The sequence below is a fragment of the Podarcis bocagei genome (genome assembly GCF_964188305.1).
Source record: "Podarcis bocagei genome assembly, chromosome: 9".
In the NCBI taxonomy this organism is placed as follows: domain Eukaryota; kingdom Metazoa; phylum Chordata; class Lepidosauria; order Squamata; family Lacertidae; genus Podarcis; species Podarcis bocagei.
Genome location: NC_138134.1, coordinates 41,886,503 through 41,914,336, shown reverse-complemented (window position 1 = coordinate 41,914,336; position 27,834 = coordinate 41,886,503). Strand labels below are relative to the sequence as shown.

Below are 27,834 nucleotides of genomic sequence, written 5' to 3'. Positions count from 1 at the left end.
GGCAGGGAGCCCCACAGACCCTGAAACATAACTAAAGAAGTACAACTATGAACACTTGTATTTATAATTCCCTCTATTTCCCTTTCCCACTCAGGATCCACTCCTTGCTTTTTATTTCTAGTGCATTTGCGGCTCACTTTTGTTTCAGTGAAGCCCACCCTTGGGAACATTCGCAGCTCTCAAGCTTTCCTCATGGGCAGATCCCTAAAGTGGTGGGATGCCTCATCCTGGTTTCTCAAGAGAAGCAGCCCCAGCCCCTCCTCCTGTCCAGGGAGGAACTGCTTAAAAAAAACACCACCCTTAGCGTCCCCCCCACTCATTTTTTTCCTTTTCTTTTTGCTGGGGGCGGAGGAGGCTGTCTTTGAGGTTGCATGCTCTTCTTCTGAACATTGCAAGCGTCTGGCTTTGGGGTAGAGAGAGAGAGAGAGAGAAAGTCGTCCCCCCTCCTCGGAAACGGGGGGTTGGGTAAAGGAGGGGGCTGATCCGACTTCCCTCTGCCCGGAGGTGGAGAGTCGGAATCCCACCCAACCAGACGGAGCCTGGAGGATTTGGGAAGCCTTCTCTAGGAAAGGGATCTCAGAGAGGGAAAGCAGCCAGGGAGCAGCTTCCTTCCAACTTTCGCTGCGCGGCTCTTACAAAGAGCTTCCCATGCGCCCCGCTGGACTCACGGCGGCGGCGTGTTCCTCGCCTCGTCCTTCTTCTCCCGGGCGGGAGTCACGCCAGACGTCGCGGGCGCGCAGATTCCGCGGGACAAAACGGTGGGTGGACCGACGCCGCGTGGCTAATCGTCGGGGATACTGTACTTTTTTGTTGTCTCTCTCTGCGAGGAAAGAAGGGAGTTTGGAAAACCCGGCGTCTGGGGACGGGGAGGAGGGATGAGAGTTGGTCTCGGGTTCTTGGGTGTAGGAAGCAAGCGGTGCTCGTCTGTTCCGCTCCCTCCTTTCTCGTGTGCGCGCCCTCTCTCTTTCTCTATGTGTAGGGGAAAGCTCCCCTACACAAGCAAGTGCGGGGTCTTTGCCCGAAATAAGGCAGGGAACCGGCGGCTTCCTGGCCAAACTCAAGGGACGCGCGATTAATCTCTCCCCCCGACGGTGAAATGAAAAGCAACAGCTCGTGGGAAGCCGCTGCTTTGCTGGAGAAACAGACACGGAAAGGGGGAGGGGGCTGCTGCTGCTGAACCCTTCACCCTTCTCCCTCCTGCCGCTTTTCCCTTTTAAACATCGCTCCCTGCCAAGGGTGCCAACTGGAATAAAATATGGGGAGGGCAGGTAAGCCCCGCTCCGCATAGTCGATCACATGATCACACTATTTGAATGCCAGTGCCCATCAGCTTCTTTTGGAGGGGATCCAGTTCCCTCAAATATTGGGGGGGGGGGCGAAGGGACCTCAACCCCTAGGAGTTGGCTCCTACGCTCCCTGCTGCTTTCTCACCTGCAGGTGCGCGATCCCGGGTCCCGTCTGCTATCGGCGGACACCGCCATCGCTTGGAAAAATCTCCACGTAAATCCTTCCAAGTAAATCCAAGTTTAGCACGAGTAGATCATAAATTCTCGTGTGTGTGTGTGTGTGTGTGTGTGTGTGTGTGTGTGTGTTCCATTCAGGGCACATACTGTGGCAGAAACTTCCGTTCCTTTGAACTCAATGACCCATGTTGGATGTGTCTAGGCTTGGTTGTATCACTGATGTCAGTGTTAGCCATGTCAAAAGTAAGGCTGTGATCCTAACACACTTAATAATAATAGTAATACTGAATTCTGTTAATAGGGTTTGTTTCTGATTTGCAGAAAGCTTACAAGGGGATTATATAACGTCAGCTACTTGTTGAGCTTTCATCCTAATATGTTTTCTAGGAAGTTGGCGTTATTGTTATCTTACACGTTTCAGTGCATTTTCCTATAACTTTCCTTATTGCAAAAGTTTTAAAAAAGAAGATAAAGGAATCAAGTTTGTTGTGCGAGAGCACCAAATCCAGTTTAATCGCACAGCCTGCATTTGCTGATATGTGATTGAATCTCACCCTCAAAATAGCAACAATCTGAAGTCCCCTTTGCCATAATGTACCCAGACCTGTAGTGCTATCTATTTTTACTTAGAAGTGAGTTTCATTCAGCTTGCAGGTACCTGTCCTCCTCCTCACTGCCTGCTTTGTGTACAGTCTGCCTGGTGAAAAGTTCTGCAGAACTTGAAAACTTGCCCAGCTTTTGGGACATTCCAGTTGGTCCCAATAAAAGTATTGCCTAACTGTAAATTTGGGGGAGTCTTTTTTTTTTAATGAGTCAATAGATGTAGTTTCACTTTGAGCTAGTTGAAATTCTAAAACTTTCATAAAATCACAGAATTGAAAGGGGCCTTGGAGGTATCCAGTCCCGCCACCTGCTCTGTGTGAGTATGCAGCGCAGAATGCAACTACACGATCTCTGAGAAGCGGCTATCCAGACTCTACTTATATCCATCAAGTGAATGAGAGATCATCACCTCCCAAGGCAGCCTTTTCCATTGCCAAACAGCTGTTAACAATTAGGAAGTTTATCTCCATGTTGAGATGAAATCTGCCTCCTCGCCATTTCCAGCAATTTCAGCTATGACCCTGGTCTGGATTGGGGTCCTACTCTGGCTGTTTGTGAAAGAAAAACACAATTAGTGCAAAGTGTAGTTTTGAGCCACAGTCTAGCCAAAATTTAGCACTTAACGTCCCCCAGCTCCTTAATACTTTTTTAAAAAGGTAATTAAAAGACTATTGAAATGAAGGCAATGTGGAGAGTGAACCTATGTATTTTTACATGTTAGTAAGCCCTGCTAAATTCAGTGGGACTCAATTTCAAGTAAACGTGGGTGACCTGGTTAGATTGGACACTGAGCTTCTCCCCTCCATATTATATTCTGCGTTAGTTACAAAGGCAGTTCTAGTTCTACTGGTAGATCTTACACACTGGTGGCAGTGGCGGTGAGATTTGAAGTAGATTAGCAAAGATTTTGATTCCCAATTTTTTAACAATGGCAGCAAGAAATTACCACCACCACCCCGCTGAATATGTTGACACTGCTGCTGTTGTTATTCATACTCATACTCCCTTCCTTCATCATATAGTCTCAGGATGGGCTATGGAAGTATCAGAGTAATAATAAAAATCCATTAAAGTCATAAAATTAAAACCACAATGCCCATCAATAATAACATTAACAGAACAGCAGTACTGTACAGAGAAAATGAAGAAAGTGGGTGTTGATGTGTTTTTTGTGTTGGAGGACTGTGAGTTCAGTTCAGTTCTGGTTCTCAGGGGCGGGTGGGGGGGGAATCCTGGCTCCAAAGTCTTCAATTTGAAGGCTATATCAATTGCACCATTCTACAGCTGGTAGAGCTTGGGGTTCTATTAACAAACAAAGTCATTCCTAGAAGCCTAAATTCCCAGAGGCTAGAGAGTCCTGTCACTACTTCCCCCAGATGAGGCATCATGACACATAGGATGGGAATTGCTTGGTTTACGTGCTTCTGATCAGGACTTTGCAGCAGCCTTTATGGCTTGCAGTAGCTTTATTGCTTTGGTGATTGTTGACCCTGTAGAAAAGAGACTTGGGTATTTCTGATAATAATAATAAAAAAGTAGTAGTAGTCATTTTAAATTTTAAGGAAAGTAGTCTTGCTTATGTTCCAACGACCAAACATTTTTCAGCATCCAGTATGCACTCTATTAATTTTATAGCTGTAAGTTCTCTAAAAATATCTAATCATACATATTTGGATTTTCCTTAGTGATATCAAAGCAATTTATTTCCAAAGAAATATGCTTAGGGAAAGATGGGGTGGGTTTAGCAAAAGCAAATGGAAGTTGTGTAAATAAACAGAGACTGATTTTAAAGGAACAGAATTTACCTTCACAAACATTTGTTTAAAATCAACCATTTAAATAATAAACAACCCCCCAGTTCTGAATGTATTGAGCTGGATCCAAAGGTGGTACGATTAAGATAGATCTGTCTGCTTCTGCTTTTTATTTTTTATTACCTTTCAATACTATTTTACGTGATTGTATTTTATTGTACGTTTGTTGCCCTTTCTCCTTCTTTGCTGCTTTGATTATAGTTTTATAGAATGGCTGGATATAAGTTCGCAAATGAATGAATGAATTTAAAAGTTTAATTTGGATTTCTGTCTAGAATTAAAAGTTCATGAGGCTCTTAATCTCAGGGTTGTGGGTTTCGAGCCCCACCTTGGGCAAAAGATTCCTGCATTGCAGAGAGTTGGACTAGACGACGCTTGTGGTTCCTTCTCACTCTGCAATTCTATGAAAATATACAAATGTTTCAGTTTGCCAATATTGCAACATAAATATTGCCTTCTTTTTATTGTAGGTGAAATAAGTCCAAGCTGCTGTTCAAATACAGATTTCCCAATACAGAAGATTTGAAGATGGAAGCGTTTCATTTTGAGATGGTCTTGGTGCTTCTCATAACTGGATTTGTCATCATTGATGGTTCTGACATCTACCAGTCAAACCTGACTAACCCTGTCACAACTTCCTCTGAAACAGAATCTAAGCTGTTTTTCCCTACCCATAAACCCAACCGCACCTATATCTATTGTTCACAACGCCCCAAAATTATGGACACTTTCAAATACATCAATACAGCAATATCCTGTGCAGTGTTCATCATTGGGCTTGTTGGGAATGCAACCCTGCTGCGGATTATCTACCAGAACAAGTGTATGAGGAATGGCCCCAATGCGCTGATAGCTAGCCTGGCCCTGGGAGACCTCATCTATATAATCATTGATATCCCTATCAACATATATAAGGTAAAACACCACAATGTTTACAGTTTGTGCACTCATTTTACAGTATGCAGAAGCTGACTTGTGGAGGGCAGCTGAAACACTGGTGCGAAGGAAGGGGTGGGCCAGACAGATGATGCCCCTCACTCCTTTCAGCATATAAATATGTTCTTCTTGTTGTTGTAATCCATTAACTGTATAATGGCTTGGGGAGGACAGGTGAGCATCGACAGCTAAGCTCCAGGCATTTATAGATAATAAAAATTACCCAAAACTAGACAGTGGAAGCATGTTTCTCCTGGATCTCTGTGGTTGATCATCTGTACACATTAGGGGATGGAGGCATTGTTTAATGGTCAGCCCATTCCCCCTGCCCCAACTTGGCAATCAGATTCTAGAAGGTGTTGCTGAGGGGCTGCTATTGTCTTGCCATTTGTGTCACAGTATTCACTGGCTGTTGTGCTATTTAAAAGCCTTTGTGAGATGGCATCTGTAGCGTTGAAGTTGAGTGCTGTCTTTATGTGGATGACTTTCAGCTCTATATTACCAGATCCAGATGCAGTTGTGGACATCACAAACCAGTGCTTAAAATCAGTGATGGACTAGCTAAGGGAAGCCGTGCTACTCTCTTTCTCTCACACAAGGCACACAACCCCTCTATTCAGCTGATCTTCCCAGAGTAGCTGAAGAGGGTTATTGCCCAGCTTTAATTTTGCTTTCCTCTTTGCTGTCGCTGTCAAAGCTGGTCTTGGGCCAGAACAGTGCTGTTTTTCTAGAAAAAGAGGTGCTGGAGCTCACCATAAACACCTCCCTCTTTCTCTTAGAATGCCAATGGCGCCCACCTGAGAAGTGCTGGAACTCACCTGAGAGGTGCTGGACTGAGTTCTAGCGAGTTTCGGCTGAAAAAAAGTCCTGGGCCAGAACAAAATGGCTGCCAAACTGAAGGCTAGCTGCTTCTGCTCTACAGAATTTGAGGTGGAGGTCTTCCACATCAGATGTTCCCTGACCCTTTTAACTAGAGATGTTAAAATATCTAGAGATGTTTTAGCCAGAATCTGGGATCTTATGCTATTTGCCCTCACACTTCCCTTGCCATCTCTGCTGGCATTTAGGCACTTTGTGAATTCTGTCCTGTTCTCCTGAGTGTTTAATGGCTCTTTACTTCCTCATTTTATCTGCTTTTTTTTTTTTTGCCTTTTTATCTTTTTGATTGGAATTGTATTTAGTATAGTTAATTATTGTAAGCTGCCTCCTTGATCTTTTATGGTGAAAACCGGGGAAGAAATGCCACCAACAAATAAATAAAATTCCTGCATGGTGCCTATTTAAGAAACATCATGTGGAGAGCAAACCAGCTCTGTTTTCTATGCTGGGCTATTATGAGATCCCACACTAAATGAGAACATAGTGACTGCACCTTTATCATAACACAGGGGGGAAACCAGCATACTCCCACTTGTGTAAAGAGTATAAAAGTAATGTAAAAACTGGGATAAGGAGAAGATTTAGCCTCTCGCTATACTGGGCCAAATTTTCGAGATGGGGATCAATTGTATTTCTGCGGATAAGGGAGACTATATAGTGTGCCACTGAGGTTGAAAAGACTATGATGGTCAAAACAACAACAATAAATGATGAGTGGTTTAGAAATAATAATAATAATAATAATAATAATAATAATAATAATAATAATACCACCACCACTGGGAGATTCATTTCATGGTATCTTTTTCAGAGACTTGGCCAAGTAAACTATAGCTATGCATGATGAGAATATTCTCTACAAGACAAAGTAACACTTCCAGACTGTCAGAATGAATGTGTTGGAGTTCTGATTTATGATGTGGTGTTGGCCATGACTCAAGTTTAAAACTGTAGGGAGTGCTGGGATCAGTCTTAGTCACTTTGGATTATGTGACAGAATAATAAACCCGAATAAACCACTTTCCCCGCTCCTTTTAGTCTTCACTGAAGTTCATGAGCCTAATGGTTTTCCTACCACCCTTCCTAGTATCGCAAAATGATGGTTATATCTGTGTGTAATATGGCGTCTGTTCTTGGTGAGCTTTTAGTTGTAATGAAACTACAGTTTCTATACATGGTGTGCAGATGCCTGGCAATAATCAATCTCCGGGCTTTTTTAACTTCGTTATGAGTGTGACATCTTGAACTCCTTTAAAGGCATGTTACAGTTATGGCACTGTATACCATTGTTTAAGTTTCTTTTGCCCCATATGCAGAACATCGGAGGTAGTAGCCTCAGGGCCCTGCTCATACACACATGCTGACAAGTAGATAATTGAATGTGTGAATTGACTCCACTGAAAAGCAGTGTGCACTTGGGCTATGTGAGATGCCACGTTCAAACATGCCAATTGTCTCTCGACAGTGTGGTCAGCATGCTTGTGTGAACCAGCCTGTGGGACGAAAATAGATGTGATAGGGGGAGCCACATGTGTTTTATGCATGTGTCTGATCCATTCATATATGAGTGGGAGGGTGGCAATCTTTAAGAGAACAAAACACACACACACACACTTTCCTTGCCTTATCTCACTGCACTCCATTGCTTTAAGCAATTTCCTCCCTGCCTGGCTTATGTCCAGTTATCAGAGATGGGCTGAGAGAAAGCTGCTGAAAGCAGCAGAGTGCAATAAAGTAAAGCAGGGGAGAGGGGTGGAGTGGGGTTCACTTCTCTCCTACCCATGTTCCTGCCCATAGAAAAAGGAACCTTTCATACCCTTGCTCTAAACGTCCCATGTGGCATGCAGGGATGAGGGAACTGGAAAAAAACCTGCCAATATAATAATGCAATTATACAATGCTATTGTAGAGTTGGAAAAAAAGTTCAGAAAAGGGCAACCAAAATTATCAAAGGGATGGAGCAACTCCCCTGTGAAGAAAGATGGACGCAGAAGAGGCCCAGGTTCAGTTCTTGGCTTTCCAAGTCGGGCTTTGAAAGCCCCTGCCTGAATTCATGGAGCAGCCCTGCTGCTCAGTGCCATATTGAGCTTGATGAACCAACAGTCTGACTTGGTACAGGCAACGTCCCCTGTTTCCCTAATTTACCACAGTATCATATACATGTTTATTTGGAAGTGAGTCCCACTGTGTTCAGTGAGACTTTCTCCCTAGCAAGTGTGTTTTGGAGCCTTTTCTCCCTAAAGCATTCAAGTTTTAGAGGCTGGTGTATGCATTTTATGAGCTGCTTTGCAAGTTGTCCAGCAATAGAAAGATTGACACGTTAGCGAGGAACAACCAGCCCATGTGTGATGCTGCCTTATATATCTTCCCTATTTAGCCCAGTATTGACTACTCTCATCAGCAACACCTCTTGAAAGATTCAGATAAAAAAAATATTTCTAGCCCAGCAGACTTTTTTGTTTTTAAGTGGAGTTGTGAAGAATTAAATCTAGGAGCTTCAGCAGGAGAAGCATACGCTCTATCACTGTCCTCTTGCCTCTTAAACGCAGGACTCTTTGGGTGGTGGAAGCATTTTTTAAAAAACAAAAAAACTATGAACTTTCACATTTTAGTTGAGATTTTATGTTGGAAAAACAGACTTGCCTTTCCTAAAAACTGGATTAAAATCTTTCTGTCATTATTCCAGAATTGTTTCTCTCTTCAGTCCAATGGATCTGGTTATAAAACCTTTTTTTTTGCTTAGCGTTCTTTGAAGATGAAGTGAGTCCTAACAGACGGATGCTCTGGCATTAGTACAAAGTTTTGGTTTTGTTTTGAATAAAATTTAGCTGTAAATGGTTTGGGCCAGACTTCCTCCCACACGGCCTCAACCACAAGCCATGCCGATCGCTCACAGATCACTCCCTGTCACTTTCTCTGAAGTTGTGAGAGATAGAGATTGTCTGCATGTACATACACATAGTGCACATGTATGCCCAAGCCTTAATTTTCTCTAGTTGTTGAGTTGAGTTGAGTATGTGTGTACATATATACATTTTTAAAAAAAATAAACAGGATTCTAAGAAAACAAATTGTGGGCCCTATTTATCTTCTAAAGAAATAAGGCACAGAATAGAGCTCTGCAAGTGGAACTTGAAACAAAATTTTGTTCAGCCAGCCATGCCCTTTTCCAGGATACTTCATTCTGTGTCCCACTTCTATGGTTTTCCATTTTTTCACACTCAGCATTCTACAACCACTGACTATTCTTGTGCCTCAGTGGAGGTGTTTTCATTCCCCCCTCCATACAGTATTTTCCTCCTAAAGCTTGCTTGTACTTTTGCAAACCTTGGAGGTCCTCCAAGCTTACTGAAACCCCCTCTTTGGAAGTTGTATGTGGATGATGTTGTTTTGGCTACATAAAGATCAGCACTTGATTAATCTGCTATTAGCATATAGGAAGACCACTATTGGTCAAGAATCAGCCATCATGCATCACTATTAGTATACAGGGTTGCTGCTATCAATCAGCTTGTTCTTTCAATGTAACATTTGCATGTTCCTTTAATCCAGCCAGTATGTGAGCTACTATGAATGTATAATTCATTAATCAGTATCTCTGCTTCCATGCAAGGGTTATATGGCCCCTTCATAGTTACACAGCGCTGTTCAACTGGGGTGGGATGGGAAATTGGATAAATGCAAGAATGTTAATTGCTTAGCCTCTACTACAAAATGCAGGTGGGGACAGAAGCTGTGCCAAGACAGCCATAGCTAGTAGCACTGCAGAGTCTGCAATATACACTTTTAGGATGTTTGCATTTCCTGTTGAAACGTTCCTCTGATCACTTCCTCCAGCTCTCAAATTATTGGTCAGCCAGAAATTTCACTCGGGAATATTTTAACTGATTCCAAGAAAGAGATACAGTCCACCTTTTACACCAGCTGATAAGCATATCGGGAAGAAGGATGGATTTGCCATCATTCTAAATACATGTGTGTGTGTGTGTGTGTGTGTGTGTGTGTGTGTGTGCGTGCGCGCGCACAAGTGTAATGTTGCATGAACAGAATCATTAGTCAATGGGGTAGAGCAGACATATGGATCCCAGCCCAAAAACAGTTACATGGAAACAATGCAAATCCAGTTGAATTCCTTGGTTGAATGTGCCTGTTTCCATTGCCACATGGCTAGAAATGTGCTCCCTGGTCCACACTATGTACCACCAATTTGGTTTGTGCATTCGAAATGTACACTGTTGTTATGCCTTCCATGCGAATCACCCATGTTGGATCATTGCCAGTAGCTACCTCATATAAAAGCCTCCTGAGTGGGTCAGGGCATAATTGTTACATTTTTTGTAATATATTCCAAGGGAATCGAGATTGCCATTATTGAAAACTGAATCCAGGACTAAGTAGTTCAGTCCAGCAAGAGAACTCCTATGTTCCTTAAATCCATACCATCTTAATAGCAGCAGAGTTTGGAAGGTGGCTGTGTTCCAAAGCCAGAAGCTCTCCCCCCCCTTTTTTCAATTTTTTTAATTGATTTTGCAGAATTTTAGACAGACAAACAAACATACATCTTAACTATACTTAGTCCAATCTTAGTAACATTGTTAAAAGACTTCCTCAAACCCCCCTGGCTGAGTTTCATTGTATATCATTGTAACAGTTTTCCAAAACAAATTTTCTCATAAAATTAACTTAATCACTTAACATCTTTTTTCCTTTTCATTTTAACTTTAAACATATTACAGTGGTGCCTCACAAGACGAAATTAATCCGTTCCGCGAGTCTCTTCATCTTGCGGTTTTTTTGTCTTGCGAAGCACGGCTATTAGCGGCTTAGCGGCTATTAGCGGCTTAGTGGCTATTAATGGCTTAGCGGCTTTAAGAAAAAGGAAACAAACTCGCAAGAACTCGCAAGACGTTTCGTCTTGCGAAGCAAGCCCATAGGGAAATTCGTCTTGCGGAACGACTCAAAAAACGGAAAACACTTTCGTCTTGCGCGTTTTTCGTCTTGCAAGGCATTCGTCTTGCGAGGTACCACTGTATTCTCTAACATCACATATTTAAATCCTAAGCCTATCTGGTATTTGTAAATTTTTCCAATTAATATATCTTAGCATTTTTAACTAAATAGTCTTTGAATTTCATCCAATCGTCCTGGTACTCCTCCTCCTCCTGATCGCGGACTCTTCCAGTCAGGTTAGCTAGCTCCGAAAAGTCCATCATCTTCATCTGCCATTCCTCCACTGTTGGGACTTCTTGTGTTTTCCAAAGCCAGAAGCTTTAACCGACCATGTTCAAAAGTAGCATGCACCTTCCAAAGCATGGTTGGAAATTGATTTCCCTCCTCTGGATCTTACGGTTCATTTTTAATCAGCATGCTTGCATAGATGTTAAAAGCATCTTCCACAAAAGCGTATTCTATACAGCAGTGCAAGAACGGTGCCAAAAAAAATTATAAATACCACCAAGTAAACTGAAGCCCACTTGGTGACATTTAGAAATCATCCAAATGGAATGTTCTGTCTTGTTTATTACGGCTTCACAGGGTTGAGCGTGGAAAACGCAAGATTAGAGGGAGGGGATATTCAGGAAGTTGTGGTTGTCTGGTTAGTTTTCTTGGATTCCAGCAGCAGAGTATTGAAATCTTTCAAAAGTTTCTGATTTTAGCATACAAATATGTGGACAGAATTCCACTCTTGTCAGACATTGTGCTGCAGATTTGCCTTGAAAGAGAATAGCTTTGAAATCACAGTAAGGCTGGACAGTACTGATCGGTAAACCTCCCTCCCTTGTGAAGCTTTTGAAAGACCAGGCCCCAAGGAGCTGTTCACAAGAGAACTCTGCATCCATTTGGCATACACATGGAGTGTACAGCTGAACTGGCCCTGTATCTGCCATCTGCACAAGGAATATTTGGGAAGAAGAAGAGTGTATACATGTACAGCTGTAAGCATAGAACTCCTTGCCCTGTTGTGAATCCTGCACATTCACAGAATCACAGAATTGTAGAGTTGGAAGGGACCCTAAGGATCACCTAGTCCAGACCCCTGCAACGTTGGAATATTCAGCTGCCCCACATGGGGATCGAACCTGCAACCTTGGCATTATCAGCACCACGCTCTAACCAACTGAGCTATCCAGTGAGCTCAGTTAAGGCTTCCCTTCCCAAGGTTCCACTCAGTGAGTGAACAAAGCAGGTTGAGCCAGAAGGTGCACTCATATAATTAGCTGGGAGCCTGGCATAAATATACTGTACTGCCTTGTACACATGGGCAATGTCTTCTATACCGGGGTTTAGGATGACTGTAACCACACAGGCTGCGGAATGTATCATCTGTAAAATGTCTTTGATACATCCAACCTTTCAAATGTGACATCTGGATAGATCTAGAAAGCCAACAGTTTGAAGGCATAGGATCTGACATCTGTTTGAGGACTAAATCAGATGTTATCATTGAATGAATGGAAAAGCAGACTACAGAAATGTACAGTATGTGATCTCTGTTGTCAAAAAGAACCAAATCAGATGTTTCTTTAATAGTGGGATTAGTAACCCAATCTGTATTTTATAAAAATTAAATTCCAGGACTGAGAGGGCCCATTTTTCATTAGAACTGCAACCTACAAGCATCTTTCAAATTATTTCTTTGTGCCAGTCGTGGTGCCCATATTGTTCCAGCAGGGGCCCCTTCGTGGCAGATCTATCTATGGTGGGATTACAGTCAAATTTAAGATTGTTTCCCAGCATGGTATGTCACTCTGCAAATCAATGCAGTATGTGTGTGTGTGTGTGTGTGTGATTTTTAACATTTTAGCCACAAATGTATGTTGCCCCACATTGGAGCGTTATATTGAGGCCAAGGTGCACTGTTTGAGCTTCATCCCAAAGTACTGGAAGTTCAGGAGAAAGAGGACGTGTGCTGCCTTCTTTGTCATTGCTCTGTGTAATATGCCATCTCCATTTTCTAATGATATTGGATCCTTTTAGCCTGCATAAGCATATTTGTTGACATCTGGGAGCAATTCTTCCCACCTTTAAGAAACTGATCATATCCTTCCCATCAACAGATTTTTTTTCCAGACCTCTTATGCAAATATTCCTTCTTTGCCTGTCTTTCCAAATAATAAAACTGAAGCTCCGTTACTTTGTAAGCTTTGATCACTGTTTACACTTATCTCTAAGGATACAATAACTTTAGAATCCATTTCCCCCACTTCATTATTGAAGGTGCTGATGTGAGCTTCTAATTTTTTTAAGCCCCTTGCCTTTTTTTAATAGCAGAGCCCTCAATGACTGTTTATGTGGGGGGGGGGGCGGGGTCATTTCCTTCAGTTTGTCTATGGTGAAGCAGGCAGCATCAAACCTGCCAACTTTTGAGTGTCTTTGCAGCTGTCATTGTGGAGGCCAGATTTAAAACTGTGTCCTTGCTCACTGAAAGTAATCAGTGAGGTTGTGTTCCTTAGCTGGCTGCACTTTCTCCGTCATTCCCTGTCTACCAACTCCTGGACACCTGATTGGTGGTACAGGGTTTCAGTAGCTAAGACTTAATAGAGTGAGAGACGGAGCAGCTAGATTATTCAGCCATTCTCTGCTGCACACACTTGTGTGTGCCCCAGTTTTACATGATTTCACACTGTTTCTCTTAAAGCGATTAAGCTGTTTTTAATTTCACTTTTTATATGATGAATTCTTAATGTTAAATAGAAAAGTATATACACGTTTCAAATCAATAAATGTAGGTGAATCCCCCTTTTTATTGGCACAATCTGGGATCACCTGATGACTTTGGAAAAACGTACACTTTGATATGGAGAATGTTAATTGGTTGCGAGGACAAGCAAGGTGAGATTCAGGTATATGTTCATTTTTTTCTACACTGCCATTTAACATTTCCCATTATTTTTCTTATCCATCCTTTAGCTTCATGGTCAGTGGCCCTTTGGGATGTCTCCTTTTGGGCAGTTTCTTTGCAGCTGTTTTCCTTTTCTTCAGAAAGCATCAGTGGGGATCACAGTCCTTAACCTCTGTGCTCTAAGCGTGGACAGGTAAATAGTTCTACAATTTCATTCTATGAACAATTTCTCCTAGAACAAGAATGAAGAGGGTCAAAAAGTAGTGTAATGACTCTGGATTTTGAAAGCTACAGAACTAATGGCTATTTATGATATTAAGGCTGGATTGCTAATCCCATGTACCTGGGAGAAAGCTCCATTGAATTCAGTAGGACTTACCGTATTTTTTGCTCTATAAGACTCACTTTTTCCCTCCTAAAAAGTAAGGGGAAATGTGTGTGCGTCTTATGGAGTGAATGCAGGCTGCGCAGCTATCCCAGAAGCCAGAACAGCAAAACGGATTGCTGCTTTCACTGCACAGCGATCCCTCTTGCTGTTCTGGCTTCTGAGATTCAGAATTTTTTTTTTCTTGTCTTCCTCCTCCAAAAACTAGGTGCGTCTTGTGGTCTGGTGTGTCTTATAGAGCGAAAAATACGGTACTTCTGAGTAGACAGGATTGCACTGTGGCTGCTTGGTTTTATTTTAAGGTTAAAGCTTTCATCCTGTGTTGTAATCGCATGTGATAATTTTCTTAATAGCTTCTAGACAAATTAATAGTGTGGAAATGATCAGGTCCTCTTAACTGAGTGAAGCATTTTTAAGATGACATGATATCTAGACTTCTTAAACCAAGTGTCAAAGATGTCCTGCCTGAAGGCGGCATGCACCACATGCTCAAATGCCCGTACCAATCCTATGTATGGGTCTCTCCCTTGATTGGACCCCAATGGGCTGATTAACTCCAGCCTCTTGCCATATGATCTTTGGATGAAGGGCAGAGTATACATTTAATAAATAATAATGATGTTTGGCAAAGGAGTGGAGCAAAGCCATTAGCCAAGGCCTGCATCAGCATTGTTGGGCACCTGTCAAGACCCCTGCCCCAATGGTTCTGCTCCTCCTTTTCTTCTTTTCATTGCTGCCGGCTTGCCTGGTCTCTCCTTTTTGCTTCTTTGGGGGGGGGGCATACCTTCTGAAATTAGACATTGGGGGGAGATGTGGCACCTCAGCTGCGGAACACTCTCTACAGAACACTCTCATCTGATCTACTTACACTTCTGCCTTTTGTATCCCAGACACAAGCTTTAAAAAAAAAATTCCTTAGGACTGAAAAACATCCGTTGAGTTATTTCCAAACAGCATTGATTTTTATTATTATTATTATTCTGATGCAGCTGCTGGTTTCTTGTCCTATCGTTTTATCAAATTGCTTAATTTTATTCTTAAATTGCTTTGTTCTGTTTTTAAAATGTTAGTAATTGCTCCCCTGGGAAAACTGTACCATAAACAAACAAACAAATTAACCCACATCATGTGAATTAATTCCTCTTGTTTATCTTGCTGTGGTGTGGGATTATGTCCACAATTGTCTGTATATTATAGAAAGTTGTCTATTCACTATGCATTTGGACACCTTAAGATATTGTAACCAAACACTGATTGCATAATGGTCTTGAGATCAAGTAGCAGTTTTTTTAATATGATTGGATTCCATTTTAAATCAAGATGCACTGATTCAAAACTGATTTTTATTATGAGACGCCAAATAATGCTGTTAAGCGAAAACCATTCAAATCTAATGATTAGATGGAGACCCTTTCTTCCACAAACTTGCATGATGATAATACCAAGATTACAAAACATGAATCCACTCATTTATTGCCATTTTATGGGTAATTAAGTATCTCATATTGTAAAGAATCATGAGATGCGCCTATTATGTTAAGCTTTCCTTTAAAACTCCACCTTTTAATAAAGAATTGAAGCTTGCAATTAATGCCTCTGTGTTTTATTTTAGGTACCGGGCAGTTGCCTCCTGGAGTCGTGTTCAAGGAATTGGAGTCCCCTTGATCACCGCTATTGAAATCATTACAATTTGGATTCTTTCATTTGTCCTGGCTATCCCAGAAGCAATTGGTTTTACCACTGTTGAATTTGAATACAACGGCAACTTCTACGTTTCCTGTATGCTCCTAACTAATACCACATTTTTGTCCGTATGTATCAAAATACAGCCACAGTTGTTATCTTTCCATTTGCAATGGGGCAGTCTGGAGTGGTGGGATAAAAGGACTAAGAATGGGAGAAGAGGCAAGAGCTGAGTGGGTGGAGGGAAAGGTTGGCTCAAATGGAGATGTAAATATGGGAAAGGTTAGGACAACATCCCAGGTGCCAAAGCATAGCACAGTGGGAGAAACCCAGAATGTTCCCATCTTTTTTTATATAAAATTATTCAAAACCCTTTAAATGTTAGCTGGTTTGTATCAGCTGGTTCCTGACCATGGTTTAGCCACTAGAGATGTCCTTCCAGCTCATAGACAGCCATGAAAGGTTATAGCGGCCTCACTTTGTTTACCTCTTTCTACTAAAATCATGTTAATGACACCATTCTCTTTCCTGAACACTTCCCTGGTTCCTGAAAATGTTCACATCTAGGGACTGCAAGTTTCAGTGGAAGGAAGGGCTGTTTATAACTTTGTTTTCTTACCTTTCCCCTCCCTCAATCCTGTTTGTTTCTACAGGGATCCAGTATATTTTTCCCTGCAGAAGGAAGAACATTGTGTGTGGCGGGGAAGGGGAAAGGTTTTGAGTGGGGGCAAATGTAGGTAGGGAACGTGTTAAATAGCCTCTTCCTCTGTTATCCCTCTGCTGAAACTCATGGCCAGTGAAACTCAGAGGCTGCTATTGTTTAGCCGAATAAAACACTGTGCAAAAGACATGTCCAACTGCTTATAATCTGTTTTTATTAAATACATAAGGAAATCCCACCCCATCCCCTTTCTCCCTAAGAAAAATAGTCTGCCATTCTGCCTTTCCAAAACATTATAAAAGCAAACTTTCAATTGCAACAGGGTTCCTCCCCCTTGTATTTTGGTGACGTCCAATACCAGAATGTTAATTTTTGTGTAGCTGAAGAAGATAATGTAGAGCAGAGAGAAGACATAGTCACGTAAGCTCCAAATAAATGAATGGAGGATTAAAAGGGAAAGCCTCTCCTTAAGTCTAGTAGCAAATGTTACCATAAATCATGTCAGCTGACTTTAGTAGAACTTTATGGTTATCTCATTTTGAGTGGTCTTAGAAACCTCTTAGCTATTATTGTTTTTGATAGCCCTTCTTTCAAATATTTGTGCTAGGATGTAAATCCCAAAAGGCCAAGTGCTTTAGGGAACATGTGAAAGAGCACGTTTCCTGTAGAAGACTAGTTCCATGTGTACTCGTACGGCAAACAAAAGAATGCCTGTGTCACTTACATCAAAGTACAAAACTTGATGGAAGATCTGTGTAAGCTTAATTGCCATAATTAATCATTTGCAGACATCTTAGTTTAGCTTTTACAGCTTTAAAATGCCCAAAGTGTCACCCCTTTAAAATTCTAAATTGGTTGGATGCAGCCTTTGGTATTCTTTCAAGCATTGCTCCCCGCCCCACCCCCCCCCCCATAGCACAGCAATTTAGCATTAGTGGGAGAAGATAGATTTGTTGTATCTACATGAGGTGTACTGTTTTGACAGAACCAAGGAAAATTCCTTCTTCCTATGAATTTTCATGCTTTGTATGATGACAAAGGTCCCAGGTCCAATTCCCTGCTGGCTTCTCCTGTTTAGAGGACTAGGAAGGTAAATGTAAGCAGTTGTGGTTTGCAAAGACCAATTGCCTGATTTATTGTAAAGCATTTTCATATGTTCATATGAAGTCAAGTGGGAAAGGATCCAACAGCATAAAAATATGGAGGGTGGGGCTATTGATGGTTACTAGACAAAATGTCTGTGTTCTACTTCCATTGTTGGATGCAGTAAGCCTCTGAATACCAGTTTCTGGGAAGTCCATGTGAAGAGATTGCTGTTGCCCTCAGGTCCTGCTTGCTGGCTTCTCACAGGCATCTGGTTGGCCACTGTGAGAACACGATGCTGGACTAGCCAAGCCCCTGGCCCGATTCAGCATGCTTTTCTTTTATTCACTGGAAGAAGCCGCCTTATATCCAGTTAGGCCACTGGTCCATCTAGCTCAGTATTGTCCACTTTGACTGGCAACAGCTCTCTAGAGTCCCTGACTTCTTCTCAGCTTGCAAGCTTACATTGAATATCGCATGTACTAGGCACTTGCCAACAAAGGTCCGTATAGTTAAAGCTATGGTTTTCCCAGTAGTGATGTATGGAACCATAAAGAAGGCTGATCGCCGAAGAATGGATGCTTCTGAATTATGGTGCTGGAGGAGACTCTTGAGAGTCCCATGGACTGCAAGAAGAGCAAACCTATTCATTCTTAAGGAAATCAGCCCTGAGTGCTCACTGGAAGGACAGATCCTGAAGCTGAGGCTCTCATGAGGCCACCTCATGAGAAGAGAAGACTCCATGGACCCTGATGTTGGGAAAGATTGAGGGCACAAGGAGAAGGGGACGTCAGAGGACGAGATGGTTGGACAGTGTTCTCGAAGCTACCAGCATGAGTTTGACCAAACTGTGGGAGGCAGTGGAAGACAGGAGTGCCTGGCGTGCTCTGGTCCATGGGGTCACAAGGAGTCGGACATGACTAAACGACTAAACAACAACAACAAAAGGCACTTGTAGATGATTGCATGGGCAGATGTTTTATACATGGTTGCTGTATTATCGGTGGCTGTGTGAAGAGGCCTTGAAACGTGCAAAAGAGCCAGAAGGTTTGAAGTTTTTTTGTTGCATAGAGAAAGAGAATAGTGACCAAGCCAACAAACTCAGACCAGTTCCTAGAGCCCTCTCAAGAGTAATAAAAAGATCTGGTGTAGTTACACCTTTAGGAATCCACAAAAGCACAGTGACCACTTTCCTGCTTTGTAGTGCAGAAATACATTTAATCCTGGCCCTGCAGGGTGGTTGTCACCTCCAACTTCTTCAAGCACCTTATGACAGCGTTCCATGAGACAACATGAAAGCGAGAGGAGGACAGTTTTAAGGAAGGAGTTGTCTGGACAATAGAGGTCTAAACTGAGGCAATTCCCTCTTCTCTGAGGCTAAATTTGACCTGACAATCTTTCGGTGTTATTGTTTCTAATTTGCTATTTTTATTGTTTTGATTCCATCTAAATAGCTGAAAGAAGCAAACAGATAAGAATCCATTTTGGTCTAAACTTTGCCCTACTTTAACGTGAAATATCTCAAGGGAAGCATTTCCTTCAGTTCCATGGCTGCCAACAGTTAGCTAACTAGCACTTTCTCACAGCGTTGCCATTGATTCAGTGGCATCATCTGTGAAAGATCTTTGAAATGAGAAAGTTTTACATTCAGGCCCCAGGCTAAAGGGCCTGAAGTAAATTGCTCTCCTGTGCAACTCCCTCCTTCCCTCACCCCTCCCTCTTTTTCTCTCCTCCCCCCCTCCATATAGCCAAAGCCTGCAATTATAAAATGGCTAAAAATATTGCTTCATTAAGAATATATTAATTTGTGGTAAAAGCTTTAATCTTCCTCTTCCAAAGCTAGCTCTGCCGTTGAAATATGCATAAACAGAACGGCAGACTTCTGACTCCTTTGAACAGTAGCAAAGAACCACATGTAATCCCCAGCTATTAACATCATCATATTCCAGTGTGGGAACAAGGAAAATGACATCTGCTAAGAATTAACAACCGATGGGAAAATATTGTGAGAAAACAAGGATTCCCCTTTATACACATACCTTCCAGTGACCAATAATCAAGAGATAGGATTATGTTTGTGCATGTGTGTTATCTCTAGAAATGGCAAAGAAATGTTTATAGTTATTAGCAAAACTGTGAAGTGTTTTGTGAAAGATACTCGCCCAAAATCTCCAGCAGCCTTTAACTTTAATTGGGACATGTACTGGGATGTCCCAGCCACCCGCTGCTTCTTGTCACATAGTAAACATACCATGGAAAGGGTTACATTCTGGCCAGGGGGGTTAAAGAAACCATACATTGAAAGTCACTGGAAACAGCAATCTGGACTCCACATTTTCCAGACTAGTGCATGCTTAAGTGGCCTCTTTCTGCCTGGTACATGAGCAAGACAGTTAATCTTGCTACTGATAGCAGAGCACGATTACACTTACAAGACATTCTTAACCTGGACCTTTTGGAATCAAAGCCATTCGCAAAAGCCTTAAAAGGTAACATAGCAGAGTTTTCACTGGGAGAAGCTATTTAGCAAGACTTCTATTGCCCTTTGATTTTTGCACAAATGTTAGTAACCATGTCACGGTTCCCTGGGATTCAAAAGTTGAGATTTGGGTCAGTTTTGCCTAGTTGCTTTCTTTCTGCACATGCTTTCAAGTCCCAAGCCAAAACAGATTGGAAGGTGCATTGACCTGAGTAAACAGGGCTGCCTCTAGTCTTAGGCAGAGCACTTCAGGGGAGATGTTAGGGAGCAAAAGTAGCTTTCCTAAGCCCCCCTCTAGCTATTCTTTTCTGGGACCACATGGCCTATTCTAGAGGACCTAATCTTGTCTGCTGCCTCAGGTACGGTAGAAGACACTATCTTGTCACAACTGGCAGTTGTATTTGTGTGTACCCACATACATGCGAGTGTAAACAGGGCAGTCGAACTGTAATGAAATGGAACGTTCTCCTACCGCTTGATTTCTGAATGTTGCCCTTGGCGGGTGTCAATGCAAGAAGGCATTGCATTGAGCAATAAGTTGTTCTGTTTTGGATCTCTCCTCTGCAGTTTTATGCCAAAGCAAAGGACTGGTGGCTCTTTGGTTTCTACTTTTGTATGCCGCTTGCGTGCACCGCCTTCTTCTACACCCTCATGACCTGTGAAATGCTGAACAGGAGGAAGAGCAATCTGAGAATAGCTCTCAGTGAACATCTGAAGCAGGTAAGGAAGGGAGGGAAATGCCTAGGAAGCATTTTCTGACGTGTATTTTCCGTGCGTTATCTTTCCAAACTTTTTAGAGCGAGCTGTAATCAAAGGCATTCCCAAAATAGAAGCTATGGCGAAAGATGAGTTTTGACCCAGAGGTATTCAGGCAAACTCAGAACATAAGGGTAATCTCAAGTGCAAGCAGCTGATGCAGACGCAATGCTTCAGAGGCCAGACAGGGTTGCTTGCTTTTTTATAACAAGTGTGACAGCTTTGCTCGCTCACTTTCTAACCTTAAAATCCTGCTTTCTGGATTCCTTGAACTCTAGTTAACAATGTGCCAAAGATACATTCCTACATTTTTGCTTCTCAAACATATTATCATTTCTACTTTAGCCAAGTCTGAGTAACAATACATTTCTAGCAGTGATAGGGGATGTAGTTATGAACGTTTTGCAAATCCTGTTTGGAACTTTTTTTAATGTTCACCTGGCTCCTGAGATTGATGTACATCAGAAATCCACTGATGACCGTTCTGAAGCTGTACACAATAAGAAGAGTTGGTGAGAAGGCTGCAGCAGCTGGCCATTAGAATGAGAGTGTTTCCAAACAGTTTATTGTGGACTCAGCTTTGGTCAAGCATGCATGTTTTGTGCAGAGTCCACACAATTCCATCCTCAACAAAATGCAGCCCCATACTATTTCCCCACTTAAACTGGATGCATCATTTCTGCAGAAAATCCAATAAATTGCCTCTGCTAGTGCTATCAGAGAAATGGTAAATCCTGAATTTTTTTTGGGGGGGGCAGAGGGGACATAATATGGGATGCAGGAAAAACATGAGGTCTCATTTTACTTTTATTGTTTATCATTACCTTTATATCCCACCTTTACATAAAGGAGCTCAAAGATGTGTTTTATCACAATAACCCTGCAAGGAAGGTTAAGTTGAAAGACAGTCGCTGGCCCAATATTGCTCAGGGAGTTTCATGACTTGAATGAGGATATGAACTTGGGTACTAAGCCCAGCTTGGATGAGGATGACATCATGTGGATGCTGTGAAAATCCTACATGCATGAGCTGCACCAAGTCCACAGTAATCTGTGGTGTGGAAGGGCCCTGAGTGAAAGCTCCCCATGCATATGGCTATTTCCCCTAAGTAATCATTGAAATATCAGTCACTAGCTGCATGCCTTCATAAAGGTAAAGGTAAAGGGACCCCTGACCATTAGGTCCAGTCGTGGCCGACTCTGGGGTTGCGGCGCTCATCTCGCTTTATTGGCTGAGGGAGCCAGCGTACAGCTTCCAGGTCATGTGGCCAGCATGACTAAGCCGCTTCTGGCGAACCAGAGCAGTGCACAGATACGCCGTTTACCTTCCTGCCGGAGCGGTACCTATTTATCTACTTGCACTTAGACGTGCTTTCAAACTGCTAGGTGGGCAGGAGCTGAGACCGAGCAACGGGAGCTCACCCCGTCGCGGGGATTCGAACCACCGACCTTCTGATCGGCAAGTCCTAGGCTCTGCAGTTTAACCCACAGCACCACCCACGTCCTTCATAGTCAAGCTTTTCTTATATTTGGACAGCTTCCATTTTATTCTCAGTAGCTTTGCACTTTGCTTGTCCCACATCTGCGAATTCATACATGTCCTTTTGTCCTCCAGAGACGAGAAGTCGCAAAGACGGTTTTCTGCTTAGTTGTCATCTTTGCCCTTTGCTGGTTTCCTCTCCATTTGAGCCGGATCTTGAAGCAAATGTTGTATTCCGAAAAAGACCCTAAAAGATGTGAATTGCTCAGGTATGGTTTTAAATTTGGGTTGTATATAATGTGCCGAGGGGTCAGGTGAACAGAGTAGCCAGAGAAGCCAATTGGCATCAGCGCATGTGCAACTGTGGAAATGGGTATTTGAAATGGGTATGTACTTGTTTTATATTTTATGCAAGATGGCTGGTGGGGCATTATTGGTTCGGCTCCATATTGCTTGCCCACTTGTCTCTACTTCTTTATTGCTTCTAGTCAAACAATTGAATCGATTTCTCCCTGATTAGCTATGTCAGCAGGATTTAGTGCAGACTGTAAAAAAGCAGACATCTCTTTTCCACAGATCATTATCCAGGTCACACAGAAGCATTTCTTATTATTCCTAGTATTATTTATAGAGCCATCAGTGTACATCGTGCTTTGTAATGTGGCACATTTGGATGTCGAAATGCCGCTGTGTGTAGCCGAACCTGAAGCTCATCATATCCAGGAAAAAATGTGGAAAGCGCTCCATCTATGAAATGCTTGAAGACACGCACAATATTGTGGCTCTAGACACACATTTCGTGAAAGGAAACATAAAAGCACATAATAATATTACATCACAATTGGCCTTCAACTACTTGCAGTCAGACACTGAAAAATAAAGGCACACCCAAGGGATCACTGCGTTCCTTTGCAGTCGCCAAGATGCTTGCATGAACTTGTCCTGTTCAAATAGTTTATTTTAAAATACCCTCTTTTTATCTTATAATAATGGTGATTAAAAGGCTAGGTCAGGTTTTCACATCCCAGAGCATACTTTATCTGACCCTGTTTTATTTCTTAATTATTTCACGTATTTATATACAACTTGATATACAGGATTTCTAAGTGGTGTACAGATTTATATTTTAAAAACCCAACCCCAAACTCTGAGCTCTTGCTGTTGCCAATGCTCTCCATCTTTCTCTTCTAACCCCTTACTGTGGTTAGCACAGGGTTACAGTGGTACCTCGGGGTACATACACTTCAGGTTACATATGCTTCAGGTTACAGACTCTGCTAACCCAGAAATAGTACCTCGGGTTAAGATCTTTGCTTCAGGATGAGAACAGAAATCGGGCAGCAGCAGCGGCGTGGCAGCAGCGGGAGGCCCCATTAGCTAAAGTGGTGCTTCAGGTTAAGAACAGTTTCAGGTTAAGGACTGACCTCCGGAATGAATTAAATACATAATCAGAAGTACCACTGTATTTATCTAATGAGGGTTGTAGCCAATAGTTATGCACAGAAAAGGCAACTTGCACAAGCTTCCCCTTCTCTTCCCCTTTTGTAGGCCTGAAAAGCCTCTCCAGGGTGTTGGGTTACCTGCTGAAGAGCATGGCACTGTGGACCGGGGGCATGCCTGAGTGGGCTCTACTAGTGCATGGTCCCTCTACTTGGTTTTGTACAACAAGACCCGCTTGTTTGTTTATTTATTTATTTATTACCTGACTTATTTGTTGCTACGAAAACATCTCCGAGTGACTTTAAAAAGATCATAACATAACATAACATAACATAATGACATTACATAAGACATTAAGTACCCCATAACAAAGGGTACGCGGGTGGCGCTGTGGGTTAAACCACAGAGCCTAGGGCTTGCCGATAAGGTTGGCGGTTCGAATCCCCGCGACGGGGTGAGCTCCCGTTGCTCGGTCCCTGCTCCTGCCAACCTAGCAGTTTGAAAGCACGTCAAAGTGCAAGTAGATAAATAGGTACCGCTCCAATGGGACGGTAAACAGCGTTTCCGTGCACTGTTCTGGTTCGCCAGAAGCGGCTTAGTCATGCTGGCCACATGACCTGGAAGCTGTACACCAGCTCCCTCGGCCAATAAAGCGAGATGAGCGCCACAACCCCAGAGTCGGTCACAACTGGACCTAATGGTCAGGGGCCCCTTTACCTTTACCCCATAACAGGCCCAGAAAAACTGCAAAAAAACTTTCATAGCACATTGCATTTCACCAATACACAGCAACCTTTATTATAGTCCACCAAATGCCTGGGAGAAGAAATATGCTTTTACCTAGCACTGAAAGGTTTTTAATGCTGGCACCAAGCTCTGTGCAAGTTCTCCACAGCTGACAGACACTTCTTAATACTAATTTATGCATGTGTCACAGTCTAATTTCAAACAGTACACATATTCTGTATGATCATATTTTTTGCTAGGTAGGTACCCAAGAACGGATTTTACAAAGCTATATGTAATATGCTCCCAGAATGAAAAAGATTCTAATGTTTTGCTTTCTTTTTTAACCCTAGCTTTTTGTTGACACTCGATTATATCGGCATGAATTTAGCGACCATAAATTCCTGCATAAACCCTATAGCACTCTATTTTGTCAGCAAGAAGTTCAAAAACTGTTTCCAGGTAAGGATTGTGATTATAAAGAAGGAAATTAAGCTGTCAAAATATGCATCTAAGGGAGAAAATGTGAAAGAGTAGCATTATTTCTTCCCACCCACTGATTGGTCACATAACCAATGGGAGACCCATGAGAATCTTTTAGTCATAACGCATGAAACGATCCACTCATGCAACATTCAGCAACATTTGCCCGTACTTGTTATTGTTTGCCTATATGTTATTCCTGAAAGGCATTTAGCAAAATTTAGAATACCGTGTCTCCCTTCTAGGCATTTGATTGGGGAGGGGAGTGTATTGAGGGATTTCTTCCACAGGGCAATAGAATTTTGTGGTTTTATGAATTCTGTGGTCACTTCATAGATTATTACTTCTGGTGCAGAAATTTATGGTAAAAAAAGTTGTCGCATGGCTCTCAGTTGGCTCTTCAGTAAATGAGCAGGAGTTAAGAACTTGAGCTTCTTGATTCCACACTACAGATTTTGACCTCAACTTTACACTGGAGGGTTGTAAATTCACCCACATCCTTTCCTTTGTAAAATACAGCTTCCCATAGAGAAAATCCACTCCCAAGCTTTTCATAAAGAGCTAAAGTGAAGGAGACCCCAGGAATGTTGCACTATCATGTCCAGACTGTGCCCAGTGTAATCAAGTCAGTCTTTGCCTATTTCTTCTGCAATTTAGTCCGCTTGACTTGTCCACCTGATTCCTTCTGCTGTCAGATTTCATAACAAAGAGGATAATCCTCTTTTCACCAACCACTTACTTCTGTTCAAATAAGCCAGCCTCCTCAATCTTGAGGAACCTGTTTCATTTGGTGGGGAGAGATTTAGCTGAAATGCTAAACACATTTGTGCATGTTGTTGTTTGTGAAAGTATCCCTTGTGCTTTGATTGGTAGTTAACTGTTCACAAGGGCCATATTTTCAAATCTTCCCACTACAACAAAGCCATAGCTGTCAACTTTTTCCTTTTTTTAAGGGAAATTATCTTATTCCGAATAGGATTCCTCGCAAGAAAAGGGAAAAGTTGACAGCTATGAGCAAAGCTCTCCAGGATGAACAGCAACAGGGGTTGATATAGAAGTATAGGAAGGATGAGTAAATAATCTATATGAATATGGTGAAACAGATAAGATACAAAGTTAGGTGGACTAAAGCTCACTGAAACCAATGAGCTTAAATGTGGCCTAATCTCTATTCAGCTTATGGCATTAATTCTTTGGTATGCTTATTTGGAGATCTTTTAATAGTAAACCAATAAATATTGGTCCAGCTGGTATGCAGGAATGTCTTGAACAGCTTACTCAGGAAAAGCTAATATTGAATTCAATACTTTGATCAAATTGGGACTGTAGAATCCAGGCCCTGATGTACTTACAGAGTGACTCAATTCAGACATTGCACCAAACCATGTCTAAGGAAGCTTACTTATGATATGATGTGATGTTTGTATTGACATAACATGGTCTATGGTTGACTAGCAAACCAGAAACAGACACCATATTCTGAAGTAGTTTTGTCTAAAACATCTACAGAGCATGAGGTGGGGGAGGTTGCTCTAAACCATGGTTTGCATGCTGTATATTTAGAAGTTGAAGCCATGGTTTGGGTTCCAAACTATGGTTGGTGCAAACCATGGTTTAGCATGTTGTCTGAAATATGCCTATATTTAGTATCATAAGAAAAAACAATCCAGTATTTTAGAAATCTAATTCTGCCCCTGCCCTGGAAGCTTCTGCTCTCCACTGAAGACAGGGGATGATCCTTCATAAAGAAATGGAATATTAACATGGTTTGGAATTTTTCTCTTGCCAGTCATGCTTTGGCTGTAAGTGCTACCAGACAGGGAGTCAAGTATCATCTGTTCCTATGAACGGAACAAGTATTCAGTGGAAAAACAACGAACTGAACAATCACTACACAGAACGGAGCATCCACAAAGACAGCTTAAACTGACGTTTGGTGGAGACTGCACTTTGCGATGGGCGAAAGCAAAAACGGTATACTGCAGCTTTATAAACAGAAAAACGATCTGGGATTCAATAAGCACATTTCATTTGAAGGCTCAGTGCCCTAGCACCTAAGTCCAAAGATGACCAAAGCGTCCACAAGTGAAGCTCTGTACAGATTTCTAAATGGTAGCAAGAAAGCTTTGCCCTCCCCCTTACAAAGAAAATCATATTTTGGTGAAAACAAGAAGAATCTGCACAGCGTCCTGCAAACTATCTGCAGACTCCAGGTGGACATTCTCAGTAAGTGTATTGTGCATGCTGCCGTTTTGAAGAATTTTGTAAGTCACTGTGAGTCATGATGGAATTGTTTTGAAAGACTGACAAAATGTAGGACCTAGAGATGTTCATATTCTCTTGACATGAGATAGTTTAGTAAGTGTATTCCACATTTTAAAGCATGTTCAGCCAGAAGCCTTTTTAATAGCAGGGGCCACTGAGGCAGGGCAGGCTTCTATTGTCCTCCTGGCTTTCCAACACAGCAGGTCACTAGGAATGAGGCAAAAAGAGCTTGGTCAGTACAGTGCCTGGCAATGGGGGCGTCAGATTGGCCCCACTGCCACACACAACACTGCAGCAATCTCCCCATGCCTTTCCCGTTCCCTCTCAGTAAGCCGGAAGAAATGACGCATTAATGGGATAATTGTCTTTTGTGTACATTGCTAGATGCATAGGACACAAACTGAGGGCCAAAAGTTACTGAAATGAAAGAGATATGCAGACTCCTTATGAACCAGGTATATTTGTATATATCACTCAGCATAAATGTGAAATCACATTTCAAGACCCATTTGCTAGCCATGTTTTCATTTTTCTTATTTGACGATGAGCCTTATACTCTAATCATTCCCAAACTTGGGTCTCCAGCTGTTGTTGGACCCAGTGGTCAGGGATGAAGGAATTGTAGTTGAAAAACAGCTGGAGACCCACGTTTGGTAAGCCCTGCTCTAATCTGATAGAATCTAGTTACAGGTAGGTAGCCGTGTTGGTCTGCCATAGTCAAAATAAAAAAATTCCTTCCAGTAGCACCTTAAAGATCAACTTAGTTAACTAACTTAGTTGGTCTTTAAGGTGCTACTGGAAGGAATTTTTTTATTCTGATAGAATCTGTTATGGGGGCAAATCAAAATGGGAATG

General features: G+C 42.2%; 1 protein-coding gene across 1 annotated transcript; it reads left to right on the top strand.

Moving 5' to 3' along the window:
* Positions 1-357: 357 nt before the first annotated feature.
* EDNRA (endothelin receptor type A) lies at positions 358-27,422 on the top strand. The gene is made up of 8 exons (XM_081208444.1): positions 358-758; positions 4,351-4,795; positions 13,607-13,731; positions 15,536-15,734; positions 20,397-20,549; positions 22,201-22,334; positions 24,585-24,693; positions 26,504-27,422. Exons 2-8 carry the CDS (start codon positions 4,409-4,411, stop codon positions 26,642-26,644), a joined length of 1,248 nt encoding a protein of 415 aa, XP_081064570.1. The 5' UTR covers positions 358-758; positions 4,351-4,408; the 3' UTR covers positions 26,645-27,422.
* Positions 27,423-27,834: the final 412 nt, after the last annotated feature.